General features: G+C 44.6%; 4 protein-coding genes across 9 annotated transcripts; 1 reads left to right on the forward strand and 3 right to left on the reverse strand.

The window, feature by feature from the left end:
* Nucleotides 1–182: 182 nt before the first annotated feature.
* LOC128307451 (vacuolar protein sorting-associated protein 16 homolog) lies at nt 183–3,851 on the forward strand. Its single transcript, XM_053045300.1, has 8 exons — nt 183–324; nt 389–584; nt 667–934; nt 1,001–1,820; nt 1,881–2,029; nt 2,119–2,243; nt 2,308–3,059; nt 3,142–3,851. The coding sequence occupies exons 1-8, from the start codon at nt 266–268 to the stop codon at nt 3,278–3,280; spliced, it is 2,508 nt and encodes an 835-aa protein (XP_052901260.1). The 5' UTR covers nt 183–265; the 3' UTR covers nt 3,281–3,851.
* A 408-nt stretch (nt 3,852–4,259) lies between these two features.
* Nucleotides 4,260–10,288, reverse strand: LOC128306922 (mucin-5AC-like). 3 transcript variants are annotated; one of them, XM_053044591.1, is made up of 4 exons: nt 10,012–10,288; nt 8,231–8,313; nt 5,891–8,125; nt 4,260–5,800 (listed from the first exon to the last, which is right to left on the reverse strand). In XM_053044591.1, the coding sequence occupies exons 3-4, from the start codon at nt 7,955–7,957 to the stop codon at nt 5,126–5,128; spliced, it is 2,742 nt and encodes a 913-aa protein (XP_052900551.1). In that variant the 5' UTR covers nt 7,958–8,125; nt 8,231–8,313; nt 10,012–10,288; the 3' UTR covers nt 4,260–5,125. The 3 variants fall into 3 exon arrangements, with proteins under 3 accessions (XP_052900551.1, XP_052900550.1, XP_052900552.1); XM_053044590.1 differs by having other exon boundaries at nt 10,008–10,288; XM_053044592.1 differs by lacking the exon at nt 10,012–10,288 and adding an exon at nt 8,410–8,657.
* A 1,735-nt stretch (nt 10,289–12,023) lies between these two features.
* LOC128306896 (eukaryotic translation initiation factor 4B) lies at nt 12,024–18,038 on the reverse strand. 4 transcript variants are annotated; one of them, XM_053044539.1, is made up of 5 exons: nt 17,977–18,038; nt 15,298–16,614; nt 14,163–14,241; nt 12,850–13,033; nt 12,024–12,755 (listed from the first exon to the last, which is right to left on the reverse strand). In XM_053044539.1, the coding sequence occupies exons 1-5, from the start codon at nt 17,990–17,992 to the stop codon at nt 12,699–12,701; spliced, it is 1,653 nt and encodes a 550-aa protein (XP_052900499.1). In that variant the 5' UTR covers nt 17,993–18,038; the 3' UTR covers nt 12,024–12,698. The 4 variants fall into 4 exon arrangements, with proteins under 4 accessions (XP_052900499.1, XP_052900498.1, XP_052900501.1 ...); XM_053044538.1 differs by having other exon boundaries at nt 14,163–14,244; XM_053044541.1 differs by lacking the exons at nt 12,024–12,755; nt 12,850–13,033 and adding an exon at nt 13,539–13,762.
* Nucleotides 18,039–19,264: 1,226 nt separating this feature from the next.
* LOC128306939 (ATP synthase lipid-binding protein, mitochondrial) lies at nt 19,265–22,134 on the reverse strand. The gene is made up of 5 exons (XM_053044618.1): nt 22,085–22,134; nt 21,347–21,439; nt 20,828–21,032; nt 20,325–20,717; nt 19,265–20,237 (listed from the first exon to the last, which is right to left on the reverse strand). Exons 2-4 carry the CDS (start codon nt 21,392–21,394, stop codon nt 20,554–20,556), a joined length of 417 nt encoding a protein of 138 aa, XP_052900578.1. The 5' UTR covers nt 21,395–21,439; nt 22,085–22,134; the 3' UTR covers nt 19,265–20,237; nt 20,325–20,553.
* Nucleotides 22,135–25,766: the final 3,632 nt, after the last annotated feature.

Below are 25,766 nucleotides of genomic sequence, written 5' to 3' on the forward strand. Positions count from 1 at the left end.
GCTCCGCGAAATGTCAAATTTATAAAATCCGCGTATCTGCTAATCCTCATAAGTTGAGAAATGCGTATCTCGGGTATTGACTGCTGCGTTGCACATATTGTACAGCAGATGACAGATGATTATAGGAGTTTTTTGTTGTTATGTTGTTATGAATCAGCTCTTCCCACTTTGATAAGAATTAGAACATTTTAAGAGCTGCTGTGCAAGGACAGTAAGGGAGTTTTATAAGTTTATGTATATATTCAGTTAAGCTATACAGTGTAAAATGTCGCTCCTTTGTAACACTGGTGATTGGTTTACGTTAGGGCAGGGAAATGCCTTTAGGTAACGTATACCCAACAAGCAACTACCATGCCAAAACACTAACGAAATTTGTACATTTTTTTAGGAAAATGGAAATTTATAACATGGAATGGCCGGCCAGTATAAATCTAGAAAACATGGTAGTCCATGCGGCTCCATATGGTGGCCCAATTGCTGTTGTGAAAGATCCAAAGCTGTTCATCAAATTGGATGGTGCCACTAGCACTAGACCCATCATTAGGGTGTTTAACTGTGTGGGCAAATTAATATCATCAATTAATGTAATGTACAATGGAAAAAGCAATTTCTCAAGCACGTTCTCATTTAATGTTCAACCTATTGCATTCACGTTTCGCTTTGTAGTGGGATTGCGGTAATCTCGTCACTTTTGGTTGGTCTGACTCGGAAGAATTGATCGGTGTGCAGGATGACGGTACCATCTTCATACACGACATGTTTGGGAACTTTGTGCACAAGTTCAGCGTCGGGAAGGATGTGACGGATGTGGCGGATGCAAAAATATTTACTTCCACGTCCGGTACCGGTGTGGCTGTTATGACATCAGGCTTTAAAATTTATATCCTGAACAACATAAAGGACCCAAAATCTCGTCCGCTGTCCGAGCTGCTGAGTAATGCATTAGTGTGTGTGTTTTTTAAACGTGGCACTATAGAGTGTTTTCTTGTTATTATTGCAGATCTTACAAGTAACCTTACTTGCTGGGAAATGGTTTGTAAAGATCGTACAACGAGCTGTTTGCTAGCGGTTGGAAATGAAATTACCATCGTGCGACATGGGGACAACGTGTTCACCAACCACACCATAACGATGAGGAACGATTTCCAGTCGATAAGCTTGCTGTCCGTTTCGTTTGATCACGAACATGTTGCCCTGCTCACCAATACCGGTTGCCTGTGGATGGGTTCTTGGGATCTGAAGCACAAGTACTGTGAGTTCGTAACGGGCCGCCAGGAAAAAGCGAACCAATTGGTGTGGTGCATCGACGGAACCCCCAAGCATGAATCGCAGGCGGTGATTGTGAGCTACATGAACCTGATACTGATCGTTGGTGCGACTGGTGAGTCTAGCGTTTACACGTACGACTCACCGATGACGCTCATCCCCGAGATGGATTGTGTGCGGGTCCTGACGAACTACTACCATGAACTCGTCCAGAAGGTACCACCCAGTACGAGCAAAATATTCGGCATCAACATTTCCGAACCGGCAAGCTTTCTGTTTGAGGCGCAGCGAAAGTTCCAGGATCGCAGCCATCAGTCGGACGAATATCTGTGCCTAATCCAGAACAAACTGCCGGCAGCGGTCGCGGATTGCATCGAGGCGGCCGGACACGAATTCGATCCAAACACACAGAAAAGTCTGATCCGTGCGGCGTATTTTGGCAAAAGTTTCATCTCCGGGTACAACTGCAGTGAATACATTACGATGTGCAAAACGCTCAAGGTGTTGAACGTGTTGCGTGACCGTGACGTTGGCATACCGATCACGATACAACAGTACGTATTTGTGAAATTTTAAAGTTAACAGAGGATAAATTTAATTTTTTTATATAATAGATTTAACCATCTGCAACCGGTTATTATTTTGGATCGTTTAGTATTTCGAAAGTATTACGGTTTATCTATACACATTGCAAAATATCTGAAGCTACAAGAAACCCGTATTTTAGAGCATTGGGCATTCCAGAAAATTATCCACGATAAAAGTACGTATCCGGCAGGGTGGAACTAAGCATTTTCGTCAGAAGTTTATTGACTTAAAAACGTCTCTCTCTTTATATCTCTTTCATTGCAGATGACGATGAGATAGCTCGTAAAATATCAGCGAAATTCTCCAGTGCTGGTCTCCGGGAACCGATGTCGTACGCTAATGTGGCTGACAAAGCGCAACAGATCGGAAAAACCAAACTTGCTATTACGGTGTGATTTACTCACAAGCGAAACGAACTGGTAGTAGCTAACTTTTCGTTTTCTCATTCTGCAGCTACTCGAACTGGAAACGAAAAAGAAGCTACAGGTGCCACTGCTGCTGAAACTTGGTGCGAGCGAGAAAGCGTTAATTGCCGCCACCCAGTCCGGTGATATCGATCTCATCTACATGGCGATACTGGAGATGAAGAACACGTCCGCACTAGCCAAATTCCACATGACAATCCGTCGTTACCCGTTGGCTCAAAATCTATACAAAAAGTATTGCCAACTGAACAGCCTTTCCACGCTGAAGGACATCCATTCGCAGGAGGACGATTTCCTGTCGCAGGCAGAACTGGCGCTCCGTGAAGCGCTACAGCTCGGCAATCTGGACGCCTCGATACCGGACATTAGCGGCAACTACCGGAAGGCGGGCAAAGCGATCGAGGCCGATTTGGCGGATGAAACGAAGAAGCTAATCCGGCACCAAAAGCTGTTGCAGGATAAGTATCAGAAGGATTTCTTCGGGTTGCCGCTGCACGCTATGATACGGAAGTTGCTGCAGCTCGGCGATCAGCGTTACGCCGAAAAGCTAAAAGGCGAGTTCAAGATGTCCGACCGGCGATACTGGTGGGTACGGGTACAAACATACGCCGACAACTATCAGTGGGAAGAGCTGGAGAAGTTTTCGAAGGCGAAGAAAAGCGTTATCGGATACGAACCGTTCGTTGAGGTGTGCCTGTCGAAAATGAACGTATCGGAGGCGAAAAAGTACCTCCCACGGTGTACCGAGGAAAACAAGCTGAAATGGTATTTAAGGGCAGGGTAAGGCATACTCGTTTGATGCAGCTTGGTGTGCTTAACATAACTAAACAATTATTTAATGATTTTAATTCTTCCATTGAAGTTGCTATGCGGATGCAGCCACCATTGCGTTCATGCAGAAGGATATCGATAGCTTGCTGAAGATACACGACCACTGCAACGATTCCGCCCTAATGACAACGGTCGAAAACATGATCGGGCAATTGTCGAGCAAGAAATGATGCATGAAGCGAAAGCTTTGAACAGCGTCGATGAAACAACCCCTTCGCTCGAATTTAACTCTTGAAGCACACGGTGTTTTCCTACGCTGAGCAACGTGAGTCGAAGCTGACCGGGTTTGGGTAAGTAACCAATAAACGAAATATTATATACGATCAAACCTGTTTCTCTCCACGTATCGAACTTGAGTTACCTCATTCCCGCAACAGACGGGAACTGCTTGTGTCGACATTCCTACGAGCACAATCATCATGCTTTCTCATTTTGCTAGGTCCGATTATTAGTTTAGTGCGAGGGAGAAAGCTTGACGATTTTGCCCGTGGATTTCTATCGAACTTCGCATAGCCTGGCCTTAGAGCGGTGAAGCCTGAACGGTGAGTGAAGTTCGGAGAGTATTCAAGCAAAGTTCGATACGTGCAGAAAAGCAGTTACTGGCGCAGCGATCAAGTTGTGTACAACTCACAGCTTTGTCGCCGGTTAAGCGTTAAGGGTTAGAAGTAATTAGCATTGTGTTTACTATGTGATCAGTTGGAGCTAAGGATAAATAAAATATATTCTACCATTGAGCTATACTTTACTTTACACAATAATTGGAAACCTTTACTTCTCGGACAAGAAAGAAACATTTTTATACAGGGTTGAAAATTCCCACCGTACTGTAGCGTGTAGATACTCAACAATCCGCCCCTTCCAATAAAAAAATGGAATTCTTATCGGTCTTTCTATTTTGCTTATTCCAAAAAGCCAAAACTTTTTCTTAAATTTTCTTCCGTAAAGTTTCCTAATTGTCTTAATAATTTTTACTAAATAAAGGTAAATTAAGCAACGATCATGGAGACGGTGGAGACGCCCAGTATTTTGTGTCCAGCGTTTCCAGTTCCGAAATTTCCGACAGTTCCGACACCAAACTTGTTGGTTGCGATTAAATTAAACCGCACTAAACCCCTTTCGAAGGAAAAAAAAACACGATTGTTTTTTTTTTCGCAGCAATGCTGCCTTTTTATTGACATCAAGATTTAAAAACAGTGTTTGCACATATATTTATAGCTCGTCGTCTCTTTTAACACTGGAACTGCCGGGCCAGTCTCATTGCCTGGTTATGACACTCGGTAGTTCTAGTGCTAACCGCTACAAGCAAATACAGTTATAACATTTTTTGTACGTTATTTTTCGTCCATTAAAAAAAACATCTAGAATTACTAGTGCTTAATTGCGTTACATGACGACGGTACAATTAGTGTAAGGTGTTATGTGCGCCAAGAAGTACATATTTAAAAACCACCACCGACGTTATTTGAAAAAAAAAAATGAAAATCAATAAATTTGCAACAAATAATGTATAAACATGTACAATATCAATCAACACAATACGCTTCTATTCGACAGTGGTACTAAGTTGTACATCTCCTCATAGAGGTTGAGAAGGAAAAGAAAAAAAAACAAAGAAATTGTTTGTGACGTCCTATCGGTGAGGGTGGCAGAAACAAATAAAAAGTTGTTAAAAAAAAGCAAATTAAAATAATAATAGAGTTCGACCAAGAGCAACAGCTGGTTCAGAATGCAATGGCATGGGCCGCCATTTTGTGTAAACGGACCAGCAACCTTTGTCTGTTGATAGTCACGTCAACTGAGCAGAGCAGTTTAAGAAAATCTTCATCATCATTCGCGTATACATCTTGCGTGTTAGGTTTATAATGTGCGGCATATACGATATCTATGTTAGTTGTCTAAGGTTAGTGATAAAATCAATAGTAGTTGCTAAAACTCCCCAAAATGTCTTAAACACTAAAACACTCTACGCGCTACGGGAGATATGAATGGGAAGGGTGTCGGACGTGTCGGAGGTTTTACAGCAGTGCCAGCTTCATGACCGCCCTGCGCCACCGTTGGCATTCCTGCTGCAGGCGACGATCCTCGTAGGAAAGCTTCTGGTGCTCGGCGCTCAACTGGTCCGCCTCCATCTCGAGCTTCAACTCGCGATCCTTCCGGTTGATGCGCGATTTCCGCGACGCCTCGTTGTTTTTGTCCCGCTGCTCCCGGTATCGCCAGTCGGCCTCGCTCAGATGCTGGTACTGCGAGCGATCCCGTACCGTGCTGGCCACCTTCGGTGGTCGGCCCCGGCGCTTCGGTGCCTTGGTGCTGGACGATACGTCCGAGCTGGAATCCCCGCAGACGGACGATGCGGACGAGCGGGAGCCTAAGCTGCACGCACTGCTGGTGTTGGTGCGTCGACTGCCGGTGGCGATGGCCGCACGGGACGTCGACTCGTCCGAACCGCCCGTCAGCTGACGGAGGCTGTCCAGTGTTAGCAGGTGGAATATTTGCTTCTCGGCCTCACCCTTGCTGCTGTTATTGCCGCTGGTGCCGAGCGCCGCTTTCGAGGAGGAGGGTCGCGACCGTTCGCCTTCATCCGCGGGTGTTTTGTGACGTACCGTGGATGTGACGGAGGGCGTGGGCGCTAGTAGATCTAGTGTGGGTTTCTCCTCTACCGTCGAGCTGTAAGTGCTAAATTCTAATGCGTCCTGCAGAAGAGAACAAGGCGAACCAAGGAAACAAGTACAGGGATCGTTAGTAAAGGGATGTTGAGTAGATTCCAGCGGCATACGACTTACGTCATTGGTGTCGATGAATGACAGAAGATCAAACTTTTCATCTTCCAAATCCAAAATGTCGTTGGTAAGGTCCGGTGTGTTGAGTGAGGTTGCGTGGGTAGTTATAGTAGAGGTCGTCACCGTGTGTCCATTAATAGTAGATGATGGTTGTTGCTGTACAACTACTGCTGGAGCACCGGCAGGCAGGTTTACCCTCGGTGCTACATTAACAGCAAGTTTCGTCGCTTTGCGATTAGCCAGGGAAAGCTTTCGTCCCATCGAACCGGCAACAGTAATGGTGGCCGATGTTTTGGCGTGCAGGTGTTGCTGCTTACTACCTGCTGTAGTCTGCAGACCGGATGTGGAAGGTGTGGAGAATTTTGCATCATTTGTCATCCAACCAGCACCGATGGGTTGCAGCAGTTTGGACACTTTGGTAGGCGTACCCTCACGCACACTGTCCTCCTCCTGCATGCGTCGCTTCATGGCGTAGTAGTTGTGATCGCGTTGTGATTGGTTCGTTGTCGAGGTTGTCGTCGTCGTTGTCGCGGTCGTAGTAGAGTTAGCGGTTGCAGTAGTAGCGCTGTCACCGATACGTCGGTTCGCTGTGGTGGTTGTCGTTTTGCCGATGCCGCGTGTTAAACCGGTGATGTTGTGGATCTGATCGAGGCTCTGCTCGAACCTGTTCGGGTGTGCCGAGATTGGTTGACTGGGTTCGAAAAGTTGGGTCACCGCACCGGTGGTATCAACGAGTAGGCTTCCGACGAGCTCCGACGATGTGGAACACAGTTCCGACCCGGTCGGACCGCTGTTGGAGGAGATGTCCTCCTGCAGCCACTTGAGTATGTTGAGCGTTATCGGTTCGGTTTCGTCCATCGTTAGGCCGACGAACGGATGTGTGGCGGTGGCCGGTGTACCGGTCGACACGAGATGGTTGGAGGCGTCACAGTCGAACGCACTGGACAGCTGTTCGATTTCTTCATGCAGCGAGACGGGCGAGTTGATTGTGAGTGGCGGGTCGGTCAGCTGCACGTGCAGTTCGTCGAGCAGATCCGCACAGTCGCTACGCGTCTCGTTCGGTTTCGACTGGCCCCGCACCGCACGGTGGTACACGGCCAGGGTGCGGTCCAGCTCGGTATCGGTGATGTTACTGCTGCTACTGCTGGCGGTCGGTGAGCTTAGCCACAGGTGGCGCGGATCGTCTACGATGGTGTTGGTGAAGTCGAGTCCGCCCGCAAGACACGTCTCGTTCGTCCAGTCGATGTCCGGTAGTGTTGGTGTCGGTACGGTGACCAACGTGTGGCCACCTGTGCCGACTGCCGCTGGCGCTGGTGCGTTGATGGTGGAGGCCGCAAACGGCGGCCTGCTACCAGGCGCCCTGCTGTAGACGGTACCACCTCTATTACTATTACTGCTATCGCTAATGCTACTGTAGTCACACGGTTTCTTGGGGGAGTTTGACTGGTGCTGCTGGGGCTGTTGCTGCCCAGCGGCACCCGACGGAGAAGCGGCTGCAACGGTGCCGTTACCGTTGCAGCTACCCGAGGCCACATGGCTTCGTGCTCCGCTAGAAAACTGGCCGCCGCAGCCGCGGTTACTGTCGTTTCCGCTGCTGCTGCTGCTGCTTCTGATGGTCTTATTACATACGTCGTGTACAGTTACGCTCGTTTCAGCACCACTGAAACTTGTAGTTGTGTCAAATTCAATCCGGCAGACATCCGCTGCTGTCGTTCGCGCATCCCCCAGACACCGTTCACCTGTTGTAACGCGGTTGCGCCCCACGTCCACCCGGCCCTTCCCGGGCACCAGCACCCGAACGTCGCAGCCGTCCTCGGGCAGCGTCGGAAAGGCGCTGTCGCTTTGCACCACCGACCACCAGGGAGCGTGTAGCGCCGGCGGTTCTGGTGGGATGGGCGAACAGCTCTCCAGCATCGTAGTCGTATTCATCCAGGCCGTGGTCGTATCGTCGTCTACCAGCTCCGGTACTGCCGGCGAACTCGGCAACAGCAGCTCCTTCGCGAGATCGCCAACCGTTGGTGTGGGCGACGGTGACAGCAAACCGGGCGGCGACTCCTCCAGCGACGACATAGTGTTCCGAATGCTTCGGTTGACTAGGCCTCCGTAAAAGCAGATCGTTTCTTCCGCCCGATGGTCGTCCAACGGCACCGCGGCCGACGGACGACTTCGCCGACAGGATTTCTCGCCATGAGCGGCATTCGTTGACGAACTCAGTTGTTTGTGCCATCGAGATAGTGACTGTGCGGTACGGTTGGGAAGCATTGTGTTGGACAAGAATACGTATGTTAGGAAGGTTGCGTTGGCGGTAGAGTCACCACACTCCACTCATGAGGAGATACTTACGATAAATTCACCGTTTAATTCTACTGAAATTTTAACGCTTTAGATAACGCCCCGAATCGAGTTGAGAGTTGCCAGCCCTCAACCTGAAACGAATGGGAAAGAATGGAAAAACAAACAGCAGTTAGTATCGATCGTTCCGTGCCGCTTATCTTTACAAGAGAGACTACCAGAGGACATACAAAACGGAGGCTTTCTTTCAGGTACCGATGTCAGTTTTTATTGAAACACAACGTGTCGTTGTACGTTACGTTGGGTGTGATGAAATGGAGATGTATTTATTCTGCAGGTGTTCGCATGTTGAATGGTGTGACTACGCACGTACAGGGCGCGTCTTATCGCAAAACACATGGCTGTGGTTGGGAATTTCCTGAGGCCCTCGCAACTGCAAGTCTAACATGCGCCACACACCAACTGATATAACCGGTGGTTTTGTGCCGTTGGTAAGATAAGATAAGCCCCGGAAGTAAACCCTTTTGCGCATCTCGTAAATCACCCGGGAACCCATCATTCTAAGGGTGGACCTTTTTTTCAAGCTGGTTAGACAAGAATGAAAAACAAAAAAAAAACCCCACTAATGTCGTCGAGCGTGACATCGTGCGTAGCCTCAACGTTCTAGAACGATGATCTTGCGTCAGACATATTTGTTTTTTAACGTCTACCCTACCACTGTTTTAGTGGTGGATGTGGAAGGAGGGAGTGGTAGACCTCGAATCACACAAACAGATTTAAACGCAGGCGGATGGTGGAGTTGATGAAGTTAAAAAAAAACCAGAAATGTGCTAACCACCATCAAAATTGGGGACGCATACCATTAACTCTCTCACTCTGTCTCGTGCCCTTTTTAATGAAACGTTCCAGAAAGATCTTCGCAGTCGTTTCTCGGCAAAAAAAAAAACAAATTCTCAAAACCGAAGCAGCATTGATGCGATGTTTTAGTGGTGGGGGATTGATGACGCCCCGTTGCTGGGTTCGCCATTCGTGCGGTGAGTTCATTAATACATTTCACTCCTACCAGCAAATCCAACATTAACCACCCTCTCCCCTCTACAGGGTGATAGTGTGATGTCGCCCATCCACCCCAAGGACCTCAATATCATCGAAAGGTCTGGTACGCGTTGGTTTCGACTGAGATATGAATCGCGACGTATAAGGGAGGTGAAGATGCATGAGAATGGGAGAAAACAACCGCTACGCAGTATAGCGTATGCGCGAAAGCGAGATGGGGAAGCTGCCGAAATTTCTAGAAAGACCGGGTATTCCCGTCCCTGCCAGACCCGGCGTGGGGAGACAAAACCAGATGCGCCATATTACCGCGATGACGTCAGATATTTTAACACACCCCGGTGTGGGTTTGTGTGGAAAGATGTGGAAGCGAAGCAGTTCCAGCCACGGTGTGTCCTTTTGGAACCTTTTGGAGAATCTGGTTTGAGATGTTATGGAGGCTAGGAGTTCTTCTACTACGAAGATTTCATGGATCCCCTTGGTTTATTAAGGCGGAAAGTTGGAGTTCCAAGAGTTTGATGAGTCACGCGGTCGCGGCTACATGCGGAATCTTCTCGAAGGCAATGCACGTACAGCATTGCAGCAGTTGCAAAGTTGATTGTAAAAGTACTTGAGGTATCGCACCACGCTACCAGTATCAGTCCTATGCTGTGCGATGTGAACTTTCAGCCGCAACCTTTGAGTCACCCTCAAACCTTTGACCAACAGCGCAATAGATCCGGGTCCGAAAATCTAATCGGGGCTAATGTTCGGGCAAAAGGTGAGCACCACTTACCCACCGATGTAGCTTTCGCTCGCTGTCGTCTATTTCAACCGGATGTGGTGTTGATGCCTTGTTGGCAAAATTTGATACCGTTCTGGGCGGGTGGTGAGGTTTATTTTTTCCCTTTTTGCTTTTGATAGAAGACTTGTCCAACTGCACTGGACACCGGAGAACTTTCCGTTTTCGCGAGGAACAAATTCAACTATTCACAATCGCACACACACACACACTAGTACAGAGAAGAAGAAAAAAACACACTCTTGGCAAGTGTGTCGAAACGATCCTTTCGCGAACTGATCACCAGCGTTAATGAATGGGTCTTGCGATGAAGCGTAGGTCCCAGGGCTAACCTAGGGCGAACCGTGTACGTACGGAAAGAAGTATTTTAGTTGTGCAACATCTGAGCGTTCCGATTGGCTGTCAGCGGCCGCTACGTCACGTCATAATGCGAGCGGATTGGTGATTTTTTTTCATTCTCTCTCTCTCTACTCTCCCAGGAATCCCCAATCGCCACAGGAAATGACAGATAGGGCTAGTACTGCGTATTGAGAAGTGACATTTTCATAAATTATTTTTGAAATTTTTTTCCAAATCACACGCTTTCACAACCGGGACTACGCAATGCTGCACGTGACATGTATAACTATGTTGTTAAATTACAATAATTTTAAAAATACTTTGTTTCAAAACACCAACCTGGTGACGTGTCACTCTAGTACTGCTGAATTGTCACATGACTCACACGGTTTGTATTATTTAAATTATAAATTTCCCAAGTCATTCTACACCCTTTTGCTGTATTAGCAATTGAAAAAAAAACTCATTTCCCTCGAAAACTTGTTGTATATTGTGTATATCGAAATTGTTTTTGTATTTTTTACATTTCGGATGCCTTATAACGGCCCGTTTAAAATTGTTTACCGTTTTGGCTTTTTTTCGCAACGAAATATAGGTCAACTGACCGTGATTACGATTATGTAAAGCCGGTGGTGTCCGAATATTGATAGAAAACCCGCTTTACTTTACATCTAGCAACAACAACAAAGGAAGGAAGTCGTCTACAGCAAATCTACTCCAACCTCTGCATGCGGGGGGATGCGCATCGCAGCTTTTATTTTTATTTCGAAAAAGGGTTGTTTTACATGAAGCAAACGTACATTTTCCCAAATGATTTTCGCACGCTTTTTACTCTAACTGCGCTATTTAAAAGAAGAGGAAGAAGAAGAAACGACTGTGGGAGGATGGAGCAAAATTTCATTAATCCGAATATGGAAGATGTAACAGAGAGAAGGAGTGAACGAAAAGCTAAAAAAAAACCCTTAACCATTCATTCCACCTTGTTTTCTAAATAACATGAAAGCGGTAACGTAACCCTATCGAAACTACCATGTTCCACTTCTCATTCTGTCCGATCGGAACAGGACTGACGCCCAAAACACACATCTGGGTCCGGCTTATAATATTGCTTCACAGTTCTATAATATATAATTACAACGAAAGACAAACAGAATGAAAAATAAAAACAAAGCGTAACGTTTTTTGTTTCTTCTCAGGCGGACATGTTTTTGTTTTATATGTTGCGTTGGGTGTTAAATATCAAACAAATAATTACTAATGAACATTTGATTAGCGTATTGGGTGTGTGTGTGTGTGTTTTCCTTTTTGCTCCACTTCTTCTTTTCACATTGTTTGCTTTAAATGGGATTGATATAAATTGGGAATGCTCAGCGTTAAAAGAAGGGAAGGAGGAGGGATTGGGAGCTAGTGGACGGGAGGAGGGAGAGAGATAGAGTTTTTGAGCGCCTCCCGGTATTCGGTTATGCAAATTGTCCTACACTAAAGCGTTTTAAGGCGCACCCTTTACTGTATTTTAGCTAATCTTGTCTATCTCTCTCCCCCTCCCACACGTTTGCCCCACTCGCTCGTCTGATGCTGAGTTCTGATGAGTTCTGTTTTTTTTTCCTTCGTTTCCTTCGATGTTCCCCCCCCCCCCCCCCCCCCCCCCCCCGGTAATCGTGCGCGCCCCACTCTACAGCAATTCCACGCCATCAGTCTTAGCCCTCTCCGGGGTGGTTTTCTGTACTTTTTTGTTTGTTTGTTTTTTTTTTGTTTGCGGAGAAAGTGTCCTGACATTTATTAGTTTTGTTTCCTTATAAAGCAGAATGTTCATTAAATCGCATTTCCTGTACGCATATAAGTGTCCCACGGTTTGTATGAGTATAACTATTCGTGTAACCCTTTTTTTCGCGTTCTTTAGCTATAATAGATGAATACAGCCCGATGGGGAGGGGGATGGTATGTGTATGTGTAGGGATGAGAAGGGGGGAAGAGGATTGGGGGGGAAAAAAATGAAATGCAACACGCGCGTGCACACCACGTTAGCTCGTACGAGAGCCAGCCAACAAAAAAAAAACACTTTACCACGGTTGCTACAATACATCGAAATAATAAAAAAGAGTAATAATAGAAAGCCCCGCCGATAGGCGCTTCCCATCCAGATCCAATCCAATGATCCGCCCCGACTGAACGTACGCGCGTGCGTTTCTCGCTCTCTCTCTCTGTATGTGTGTGTATAATATATGTCTTGTTGTCTTCACTGTCCTTGCAGCTGCAAATTCTTCTTCGCACTCCTTTGCTAGTAGTTCTGCTTCCTTCAGCGGGATGTCAACTAGTGATGATACTAGTGGTGGTTTTGGTATTGTTTCAGTCATCAATTTCGTCCGCTGATAATCCTTCAAAGGTGTTCTTCATTTGCAAATTCTATACACGACCGAAAGCAGAAAGAAAAACCTAGTGATTATACAGTGTTCCTCGCGTGCAGGCACACACTGGCCGCGGCCGTGAGATTACTTACCGGTCCGGTCGGTTCTTGAAACTTCGGCATGCGTTCTTCTAAAAGTTTCGGCTCGCGTTCCTTATCCTTTTCGGCCGGTTTAGGCGCATCGCGGCGATCCTTCGTTTCCCCGTTGCGGTATGTGTCACGGGACGGCTGCGTGCGCTCACGGCCCCCACCACCACGATCCATCCGTTCATTATCGCTAGAATTATTCAATCAAAGTACGAGAATTCTCACAAATAGCGATAAAGCAACCTATATCGATCACACCAAGTTTCTTCAATTTTGTTAATTTGACACAAACACAACCTAGACGACGGTCCAAATCTTTCGGTGTATTATACCCGAACGTCTATCTATAGCCGACTGTGGATCTGTGTTGTCGATTGGGCCGACTTTGTTTATTTCGTGTCTCTTTTTCTTCTTTGCCAGGTGATCTTTCTGTGCGAGTACGGTATCCTGCTTTCCAGGGGTTGCTTAATTACTCCACAACCTTAAACATCATTCATCTTTGAGGATTTAGAACTATCTTTTTTATTCTGTTAGGATCCATGGAAGGGTTATGCTGATGATTGTTTCCAGAATGCTTCATTCAGAACAGCACTAATATAAACAATTGTTATCGCATGCTGAAATTCCTTTTATTCAACTAGTTCCCGTATACAACTCATATTTCATGCAACCATCGAAAATATATGGATTGAAATTCCTTTTATTCAATTAGTTCCCGTATACAACAAATATTTCATGCAACCATCGAAAATATATGGATTAGATATTCATATATCTCGTTACGCTTCCTGCTCGCTAAGAGCATTCTTGAGTACGCCGTGTGCGTAGTTATCTCTCATGTACCAGCTACAAAATATTTTGCTTTTCTTCATATTGGCGCATCTTCTAATGTAAGTTTCATTTATGAAACACTTACAAGCTACAAACAAATGAAAAAAAGTGCAGTTAGTTCGTTTGCTTACGACAGCGTCAATCGTTTAATTCCGGACGTTGGACTGTTCCACACGTTAGTGTACTTCGCGCATCTTCTAAACACACCAGACATAATAAAAAAAGGGGCGTTCAAGTGGCCATACTTAAAGCTCGGCAAGGAACCCCAAAAAAGCCAGCATTTAAACTCGACTCGGTTTAAAGCGTTTCCATTTGTCTACTACTTGTAATGAAAAGTTCCAAGCATGCGAAGTATAATAACATTAGAAGCATCAACTGTCCAGTATTAAACGACTGAAACTATGTAAATTCGTATAATGATAATGTAAATATATGTAGGTTAATGAGAAATAAAAATAAACCAAAAATTTACAACAGTTCTAACTTACCGAATGTGCATTGCTATTCCGTTAGCTGGGCGATTCATACCGCGATTATCCCGCTGATCACGATTGTCCGCTCGGCGATCTTCTAAAAAAAAAAACACGCGGGGAAACGTAAAGAAAAATAAACATCATTAACTAAAAGGATTTTCTTTTGTGTGTTAAAAAAAACAAACGGCGAAACTCAGTAACATTCGCATAATAACGCTTTTAAAAAATCCGAAACTCAAGACATGTAACGTACAGTTAGCAGCAAGAAAAAAAAAAAATACCAAAAAATAATATTTGCTTTAAATCTTGAAAACAAAAATATATCAGGATGATTAATAGCAGGACAAGAATGCAGTTGCAATTCACACGAACGAGTTTAAAGCAACGAACACTCAAACACGGAATAATTGCAATAATAATAATGCAATTGGTGAGTTAGCATTCGAGAATACGACCAGCAATGTTTTGACATAAGTGTTTAAAATAAATCGTCGAGTCCTCCAAACGAGTAGGTAGAATGTGTACAGATTAGTGTTTGGTAAATCTGAATTCAGACGCAAAAATCTGAACGAATTCTAAATTAAATGAAGGAATGACGCTGTTCTAAACATCATGATTCCTCTAGAATTTATGGGTTGAAATCTTATTAATGTGAATTCTTATTATTATAATAAATTTGGCATGATTGATATGCAAAATTGTTGTGTAGGTTACGATTAATGAATCTTGGAGCATACATGTATATTTTGAGAATCAACTCAAGATTTGAACGATCCTTATTTGGAGATTCATATTAATGAATCTTCTCAATAGCTTCATTAGACACAACACTAGTAGAGAACGTCGAAGCACAATTCGTAGTGTTAACACCGGAAGAAAACGAGAAAAACAAATCTATTTATGTGAATAACAAATGATAGTTAGGCAGTAAAGTCAAGCAAACAAAATCAGATAATCAACGCTCAAGCACACGCTTTTAAAAGTGTATAGAAAGGCGAGCGATGCTGATAACAACTTGCTGCTTTTGCAACAGAGAGAAAAAAAACCTGTCCACTGTACATACCCGCAGTAGTGCGTCTGTTACTGTTATACTTTCCGCTAGGGCTAAACCTCCGCGAGGGCGAAAGGACACGCTCTTCGCTAGCTTTACCTTTCTCCTCGTCGTTGACACTGCGTACCCGCCAGTTGGCAATCGGTTGCTGCGGCTGTTGATCGGTGTTGCTGCTCCGGGTGGCGGCACCAGCAGCCGGTTTGTCACCGGCCCCATCCGTGGTCGTGTCTAGATTCTCCTTTTCAGCGTCCCGTTTGTTTTTTTCCTCCAAAGCTGCAGCTTCCTCCTTCTTGCGCCGCAGCAACTCTTCCTGCTGTAACCGTTCCTCGATTTCGCGCTCGCGTGCCGCGGTGTCGACCGGTTTCGCGTCACCGAACACCTTGGCGGCTGGGACGGGTGTCGGTTTCGGTTTTGGCGGTTCCTCCACCGGCTCCTCGTACTTGCCATTGTTGCCCGTGTGCTGTTCGGACTCGTCATCCGAATCGGTGGCGCGCGGTTTCGGCAGCTCTGGTAGGGGCAGTGTGCGCGGTTGCAGCACCAGCTTCGGTCGCTCCATCGGTACTTCTGGCTCGCGGCGCATACCACCACCGTTGCCAACCGGGCCGCGACTGTCCGGTCCACGGCGGAAACCGTTGCTACTATCACGGTCACGGTCACGGTCGCGATCGTAGTTACGGGGCGCGCGCGGTGATTGCGGTGCCGGTCTGTCGGTCGTGCGCCAGTTACCACCAGAATCACCCGACGGCCGTTCACGATCCTCCCGATCGCGCCCATATCCACCGCTGCTATAAGGACGGCGCATACCACCCCCATCCCGATCTCGATCCATCATCGGTCGCGATGCCGATTCCGGCCGGTCGCGCCAGTTCCCTCCGGACGACGGACGCTCGCTATCCCCGGAGGAGAAATTATCGTAGCGATTGTTCCGACGCTTCGTGTCATTCTCGTTGTAAAGCCCGATACGGATGCGCCGGTTGCGTACCATCGGTTCCGGCATTGCCAGCACCGTCATCAGATCGTTTCGCGTCGCAAACTCGATGTTGCCGAACCCGCGCAGTCTCCAGGTTTCGCTATCATCGCGCGGCAACGTCATCGTCACGATCTCGACGTGATCGAATATTTCGTACAGATCATTCTCGTTGATGTCGTACGGCAGGTTCGATACATAGATCGAGAACGGTGGGTTCTGTGGTATCGAATCGTCGTTCAATATCCGGCTCGCACGCGGTGCCGTCGGCAGTGCGATCACCTGCGTGCGTACCACCCTATCATCGTCATCGTCATCGCAATCATCGCCCCAATCCAGCTTTACTGGTACCGCTACCTGCACCTGGTTCCGGTCGGCCGTGTTCCCATCGGTAAGAAACTCACCCAGGGACAACTTGTTATTTTTTTTAGCTTTTTTGCCTTTTTTACCTAAGCGGGAGCAGTGGGGGAGAAAAAGAAAAGGAAAAATTAGTTTAACTGCCACTTCTGCATCTTCAGCAACATATGACTCAAAACTAGCGTTGGATTCATGAATCATTCAAATGAATGCTTATAGATTAATGAATTGCCAAGCAATTATACTGTTGAAACCGTAAAGATTCATGCACATCCAAGGATCCCATGATTCTTAACGGGTTCGGCCCTTTGAGAGCGTTCAAAATTCTCTGAAAATTCGTAAGCTTTCGAGGATTCAGAAATCTTTAACCATTTATGAATCGAACACTAGTCAAACACTATACTGCAAGATATATGTGGTTGTGTAAGTTAGGGTGCTGGTTTCCGCGAACTTCTGTGGGATGATTGTAAGAGATTGGCTGGCCTTGATGTGGACCACCATTGGCTGCTTTGATTGTAGTACAATTGTTGAGTGGAACGAAGGTCTCCCCCTTCCATACATAGCAGACACACAAAATGCACATTATTTTTTCAGTTCGGTTTTGCTGTCCGATAATTACATAAAGCTACACCTATTAACCTGTTACACATTGTTCATATGGATTCATGTTTCCGAAGTTTTGCTCCAACCTGGCACGTTTGCCATTCTTTATTCCTACTCCACAATGCAGCTGATGCAACCAAATCACACTCGCGCCATACTGTGTCCCGTGTGTACGCACTTTCCTTTTTTCGTCATTTAATTACACCTATTGGTTTCATCAATAACAGGTGGTTTCAATATGATCTTTCCAATAGCAAATCCTGTTTGGATGACTAACACGGAAACGGTAGACCCTACTGAGACATAATACAACCAGCATTACCAACCACACACATGGACCCACTCTTCCTAACCAGACGCACTTGCACTGCTTAACATGAGATGCCCATTTCATTTAGCCACGCGGTAATATACGCGATTCTCCGCGCGTAACAGCGTAATCCCGTGAAAATACGTACAACTTTCGCCATCCCCCTTACAAATAGCACCCCGAATCTCCCGTCCAGTCCACCAACTCCTAAATGTTTTGGGGCGACACGGGGAAAACTCCAGCAAGCTGCGAATTTCCGTCCAGTGGCCGAGTGGGCGAAGGAAGGGAACAAGACCCGTTTTCACCCCTGCAGTAGCACCCTTTTTCGCGCCACCATTTTTCTCCCCCACACACACACACACGCGCGCACGCCAAAACTGTGTTTGTGCCACGTTCTCAATGATCTATCACACGGGTCCTTTTTTGCTCCGGACGGCACGGATTTCTCCTGGTCGGGATTGTTTTCCAGCACCGGATTGTTCGCACCGACACGCTCCTGGTTCGTGAATATGTTTGATGTAAATTCTGCACTATTTTTTACCTGATACGGTAGCCATAATGACTGCCTTCTGCGGAGAAGCGATAATGAAAGGGCGATTCTCGTCCACCACGAACAAAGCACAGTGCTTGACAGCTAGCTGTCAATGTGGTCTTCGGGGCGCACTTTTGACAGCTGCTGGCTGCCAAAAATTTTTGCCTACGTGACATGATTGGGTGACCCATGCAGCAGATACAAAATGGGGGAAACTTCTGGAGTTTTTTTTTTCATTTTAACGAGCTTTAGTGGGCTTTGTGGTCCTATAACTGAGCGAAAATATCCTTCCTGAGAGCTTTTGGGCCAGTAAGCGAATTGGTTTGCTTTCTGTTGTGATATATTGAGGAAAAGCATTGCGCGATTGGCTACGCAGCAAAACAATGATTTGGGCATATTTCTCGTCTTATGAGTATTAAATGCTACAAAAAAGGAAATAAGATGGAAAAGCATAATAAAATGAATCAGTTTGCAATTAATTTTCGAAGCGAAAGCCAATTTTTTTAACGATTTTGGATAAATGGGTGACTCGTGTTTTTGTTTCCGCTGCTGCATGGGCATTCGATCGTGAAATGTCAAAGGGCTTCCCGTTCGGGGTGAAAGCATGTGACTGTAGCATATACAAATATGTCGAATTTCTGGAAAATGATCATGATGGAAATGAATTAACTGAAATGCTGTTCCTGGGATAGAAATTCGGCCACGGTAATCGTTATGACTGATTTGATCTTCCCCACGCTATGCATGCGTGTTAGATTTTCCCAGGCCGTACAACTTTGTTGGTTGATTCATTGCCTATTCATCAAAGAAATGTTCTCGTAAAAGGCAAAGAAAATGTTGGTAGGATACAATTATTTAAAATCATACACCACAAGATAAGATGGAGCAAACATGATTTAGCTTTGATTAAATAGATCACTTCAAGAAAAATCAATTACGTCGTCATTGGCAAACAAACCAAAAACAAAGATGGATTGAGGCAGGTTTTCCCGAGAAAACACAGTTGTAGCGTCATAGTTTCTCGCAATTTTCTTCGCAAATCTTTGTCTCATGGAGTTGAATGTAAACTATATTAGGCAGGTGACCCATATATCGAACGTCTTCTTGAACACAATAATGCGAGTGATATTTGCTTGTGTTTCGGTGACCCAATTCTTAACCCCGGTCAGCTGTTATGAAACAACATACCGAGCGAGCGTGTCCTTGGTGTGGGCCCTCCGTTAAACATTGTTCTACCGGGGGACCACAATTTCGGCAATAAAAACAAAATATAAAGAGAGAATAGAATCATTTTCACTTCAGTTTTGTACCAGTAACTAGTCTCATTCTTTATTTACGTTTGGATCACCACTCGCTGCTTGTTTCTCTTCTTTTATTTCTAACGTGCGCGCGTTTCATAAATCCCGATGTTATGGATGTTCTGTAAAAAACCAAGGGAAAGGCACCCTCCTAGGCTCTTTTAGCTATCCAACACCGACACACAAACCTTTCACTCACTCGTTCCGAGACTATTCCACGAATCTGTGCCGAGCCGTCCTCTCGCAAGGAAGCACTACTTCACCGTACCCGTATAGGTAAACCCGTGGATGGTGTGTATTTGCGTACAAATCCTCCCAAAAATGTACACATCACACGCGTGGTGTAGAATTTGAAAAATAAATTCCACCCCAAACACCAAGGATTCTTTTAAGCGGTGCCCAGTTAGGAAGAGTTCTCGCATTGAGAGAACGGGGATACCTCTTTAAGATGCGTGGAAAATCTTGGAACCGAAAGATGGGTCTAAAAAGCCGGTTTGTGACGTGCTGGATATATCGGCTAGGTCGTGTCGTGTGTGATGGTTATCGATGGCCGGAGGGTGTGTGCGTGTCGCTATCTCGTTCTTCTAACACTTTCCCTGGTGACTGCCTTTGGGAAGCGGTCATAATCGTTGTTCCGAGATCCTTCAGGTTTAAAACCCGGGCGTGGGTGACTGGTGACACGCGGTTAAGGTGCAATTCTTAATTGCACCTAAAACAACGCACCAACAGACACACACACGATCCTCTCCCCGGGTGAAAGAGCTGATTGTATTGTAGCTCTTTTTAACTTTAGGGTTGTTGTTAGTCTCGTTATTCTTCACTTAAACAGAAGGTTGCATATATTACTGTTATCCCTGCGTGTGTTTTGTTTGCCGGTGTCCTCCACTATTGTATCACGGTATCCTTTTTTTCCGATAGTGGTTGTCTGTTGTTTTGGCGCTGTCGATTTTGAAAAGCTCCGGAGTGCAGCACCTGTTTATATATGTGTTTTTTGGATTATTTTATTCCACCCTAAGAATGCATAATTTGAACTTTTCCTCTTAGAACTTATAACTTTACCGACGCTTATTTCCTTTCACTACTCCGAAACTATCTAGTCGAAAGGTACCTAAATACAGACGTGGGAACGACGGGCCAGGGATTTATATGTAAAAATGGTTCGTTCGTGTGTGTTATGGGGTTGAGTTTGACGGTTTTGGGGGGCAGGATGTTTGTTTCTCCTTCGCTTCTCCTTTTACACATAAGAGTACCGGGGTTTGACGTCCGATTATGTAGGGAGATAAGTAGTTTAGAAAGCGAACAGCAGCAGGAAAGCCATCATAAGACAGAACAGACCCATGGCTTCAGACAGGGCGAAACCCAGGATAGCGTAGGAGAACAGCTGCTGTTTCAGCGATGGGTTTCTTGCGTAACCGATAATCAGCGATCCGAATACTGTTCCGATACCGGCACCTGTAGGTATAGACGCATAGAAAAACGGGGAACATATTTATGTTGATGTGTATTTTTAAGCGGATGGGAGAAGAGAACAGAGCTTTCTTTCTGCGTTACGAATTACGTACCAGATCCGGCAACACCAACCGTGGCTGCACCGGCTCCGATGAACTTGGCAGCAGAATCAATGTCACGGGTAACCGGGGTAGTCTGGAATGACCGGACCTGTGGCAACAGAGCAACTGGCGCTGTGTTTTGGGCAGCAAGCGTCTGGCTCTGGGTGATGACCGCGCTGCTGATCGGTCGGATGTACGCCTTGGTTCCGTTCAGGACCTGCAGATGTTGTGGCACACACACGTGACCGTGCGCGAAAAGAAAGCATTAGAAAATGTTTCAGTTAAATTGGTTTGCTAACGTTGTAGTTTTGTATCGGTAGCGGTGAAAAAAAGAACCCGGCAAGGAACCGCGGAAACAGCGATTTAAGAATTACGTAACTGACGCCGTGACCTGAGACGTTTTCCTATGCAACACACACGTACTATTCGACCAGAAGAAGCAAGGTATGTAGTGAGCTGGTTATGTAACGATGTATTTTAGGATGTATCGCATCAGTCGGTAACAGATAATCAGCTTCCGGGCTTACTTACCAGGCTTCGGGCAACTGGGGCAATGCGGGCAGCCGACGAGACGAACATGATGATGTTGTTTTTGAGTTTAGGTTTTACTGGTACCTGAAGGACCTAAGAGAAGTGAAAGATTTTGCATCCGATTAGTTGAGGTTAGCATCGTTTTTTTCTTCCAGGCACAATTTTAACAAAATTAATCACTGTATCGAAAACTTTTTAAGCTGGAATTGTTTTTCCCTCCTCTAGGTTCCTTTTCTTCGCCCTAACAACTACACTGAGAACGATGGAAAAACTTCTATGCCCTTTATGAGTATGTATGCGTGCGTTACGTAAGTCAGTTTCCTCCATTGCGGTACGATAATTTCACACCGTGAGTTTCTTGGATTGTTACACTGCAGAAACTGTCTTTTAGAATGTCGCTTTACGTCTATTCAGTTCCGGATGGGTTACACAATCTTCCGACGTGAAAAAACTCCCCTGTTACATAAAACTATTTCAACTGATAAAGGTAAGAGGTACGGGTTGCCGAGTGCAAATTCCGGGGGCACAGGAAAATATGGCCGACACCCAGGCTCAAAAATTATGCCGGTCAGGTTTGATTGGTGGTCTTTTTGAGTTGGAGGGAACCTTTTCTTCCGCGGAAAGGAAACAAAAAACAATCACTGCTTCACACTTTGCTGAAGTTGAACGCTTCTATCTGCACTCTTATGTGACCCTGGGTATTTAATTCCCCGGCACTGTACCGGGAGCTCTACTCACTTCAAAACGCGGTCGACAACTTATCGAAGAACAGTGAACGTTGGTAGCAATTTTCGTTGCCTCGAACCCTCGGGCGCAGTGAAAATTGCTCGTGGTGTGCGTGCGCACCGCTCATATACGTGCGGTGGCACTTACACCACGATAAGCGTTACGCAAAGTGCCAGCGGAAGTGGCCGATTTGCGGATCTTGCGCATCGGTACGTTTTGCTGTCACCGAAGTGACAGCTGTCAAACTGCCAGCATGAGGGTGTGTATAGACTACGCGATAATACATCCGAGTCGCGCCCCAAACTGCTTTTCTGTTTTTGCCTATAGAACGGGGAAGCTGAACCCCAAAGTGATCGAAGATTGGCCAAGTGACGACGAAACAGATAAGGCAATAAAATTTTACTGAATAACTGAAAGCGACCCAGAACGATGTCCAAAACACCGTATCTGCTGTGGGTTTACGGATTTTTAGGCAATCTAATTATCATCCGATAGATTTTTAGGGAAATTGAGATAATCATTTTAAGAATATTCTACTCTTCTATTTTTATAGCTGTTAAAGATGGTAGGGAGCCTATGGTGGTTTTCCTATGTGGTGAGGGAGCCACCTGGTGAACGATCGCTGCACACGCTTAACACGATCAAGGTATGTTCGTTGAGTGCGACCAGACTACTGAACAGTACTCCGGAACAAACCGGAAAAATGAGCAAATTGTGTACCGTTAGAGATCAGAGAAGGCACAAGCAATCCGTTTTAGCAATCCTAGAGTCCTTCAAGCTCTGCTAGGTTCTTTGAATGTGAGAGCCTTGTTCATACTTATGCTACATACTTATCAGCTTTAACGAAGTCATATAGCTGAACTGCAGGCATACATTGAACTATAGGTTGCTATGTCCACATGGAGCGACCCGGTGGTATATCGGTAACGGCACAAGTCTTTTCAAGACAGAGACTTCTAAATCCCATTCAGGTCAATCTCCTGTACGCTGGACAGATTACCCCGCTACGTGTAAAAAATAGTCAAAGAGAGCCATAAATGTGACAGACCTAGATCTCTTGTGCCTAGAATAGTTTGTTAAACAACGAATATGAAGAAATTTTCATCAGAAAATAACAGAAAGAAAATGACGGAATTGAGAAATTGAATCATAATTTTTCCAACTGACAGCATGCACATTTACTGACAGCATGCGCTTTAATTTTGCGCAAGTATCATATTTTAGGTCAGGAAAACAACTTTATAGTATTGAACAAATGTAAGAATCTTTCACAAATCGCTAAAGTTTCATAAATATCCATAGAAATATGGCATAAACACAGGAAAACGATAGGAGATGTTGTTTTGCTGTGGAATTAATCGGTTGAACTTTTCAGCCAGCAAGTTATAAACGTAACAAAACCGGAGGTTAAATATACGTCAGTGAAAACGTGCATTACGTCATTGAAAATTGATTCTTTTCATTGCGAAAAAATGTTCACTATACGGCCTGTAATAGCGCTTCATTGAATTTACAAGACGAATATGAGAGAAAATATTATACACAACATATGTGCGAAAACGACGTTTTGGTAGAGCTATTTTAGATGTCGGAGAAGAGATTTAGATGAGTTATGTAGCCGGCTATTTCTTCAGCTTCAGCCGTTTGAGCATGACAAACATGGAAGAAACAACAAAAAGTGCAATCTTCTGCTTGTTTGTTTCAATAGTGATGAACAATGCCAATGCCGATGTGACTTGTAACGTTTATAATGTGTATTTGTTCATGTTGGGATGCAAATGTACCGATTCAAGCGTCGTTACATAATGAATGCATGGAACACATTGAACAAATAGAAGAGCAAAAGAATGCAGTTCTAACTGTTTCAAACAACATCGGCTGCACGGCGTGATTCTAATCGCATGTAGAAAATCTTGCATACGATCTGAAACAGTCGTATGCGAGTAAAATGCAACTGACGTTGTTTGAGGAACGCATTCAGATTGACTTTCGGTGGATAATGGATTTTAGTTTCATTATTGAGTTAATATTGAGTTTCTAAAGGTAATACTGTAGAGAAATGAGAGCCTTCATTTCAAAACAGCGGTTTAGATCTGTATTTAAAATGACTTCATAGAATGTTTTATCTATATTATGCAACTTGGCTTAGCTCAATGAATAGGTATCAATTTCCAAGACCAAATGCAGTATTACAATTTGTTACTGGATTTTCGTAATAAGTGTAGTTTGGTTTATAATATCAACATCTCCATTGGCTCTTTTACCAAGGAATATATTCCTACAATAATTGAATTTTCTTTTGCTCAATGCAGAACGGATAGGCTGTAAATCTTCAACGATAGTTTTGGTTAGTGTTTAATCTAAAATCCTAGATCCTTACTCGTTTCTCGATAGACAAGAAAAAGATTTATTCAGATGTCTCCAGTAATAAGATTTCAAAATATTGTATTCTTTAATAATAATATTAATAGTTCATTGTTTAAATAACTTAGTAGAGCTTTTACGTTACTCCATTATTCAAATTTTAATACAATCTCACCACCGCATAATACAGATTTGATCTGTTCCTTGTTGACCAAAGAATTCCACCATTAATTAGTCCTATAGTTTGAAGGTTTCAATGAAAAAAATGGTTGTTGGAGCGTAACTTTAGATTCTCCAAATAACGAAAAAATAAGAATAGTAGGGAACAAACTAGATAAAGTAACAAGGGCAGCACAAAAAAAACAGCTCTAAAACATTGATCACGTGACTGCATGCTCTACAGTTGACACAAGCGCAGGAAGAGAAAAGAAAACACTTTCATCTATAATTGAACATCGTTCGTTGCAAATTTGCCTTGCCTACAGCATACTTTTGCTAAAAAAAGACGCGACGATGTTACGTATTCGAGACAAAATAAAATTCCTAGCTAAAAGAAAAACAATATCCGCGTTTTGTTTTGCTCGGAACATTAACTGTCACGACGTTGCTCTTCGGTACGGTTGTCACGAAGCGTTATGCTGAAGTAACACGCGTGTTTTTTAAAATAAAGGAATGATTATGTAGGTGAGCGTGTGTAATTTTAGATTTAAATTCATTCTGAAGCACTGAAATAGTTAAACAAATAAATCAGAAATAAGTAAAGTAGTTAAACTTGTGTTTTTTTTAAAGTCACAAATATTGTATCTGTTAACCGTCGAGCAGACATGTGGTTGGTGCTTATAGAGCAGGTGCCAGCATTTATAGGGCCGTTTGTTGTGCAAGCACACGAACACGAAACGTCAGTCGGTACAGGCGGACATATTTGATTTGACTGTTGAAAAGAAGCATTTATTTCATTCATTTCCTAGCTTCGTCTTTAGAAATGTATATTTTATGCAATATGTTATAGTTTCTGTTATACGTGTCAAATAATTATTTGAACATCTCTTAGAACTTATACAAGCAATTTTTAAATTAAGCGATATCTAAATTAGGTTATATATTAGCATGTTTTCTTTGAAACGTGGCAATGCTCAGCTTTTTCATAAATGCACAAAGTGATTCTGATTTAATCTACCGGCAATAGACAGTGCCTGGACTAAAAGGGAAATAAAAAAAAGCAATTTCGACATGTACGAAACCATGACGCGGTGAATCAATTCCTCAAGAATTCTTTCCAATTGAACTCAGTCCACGCTGGCCCCTTCCACTCGTGGTGTTCAAGCTTTAA

The sequence above is a fragment of the Anopheles moucheti genome, chromosome X (genome assembly GCF_943734755.1).
Source record: "Anopheles moucheti chromosome X, idAnoMoucSN_F20_07, whole genome shotgun sequence".
NCBI lineage: Eukaryota > Metazoa > Arthropoda > Insecta > Diptera > Culicidae > Anopheles > Anopheles moucheti.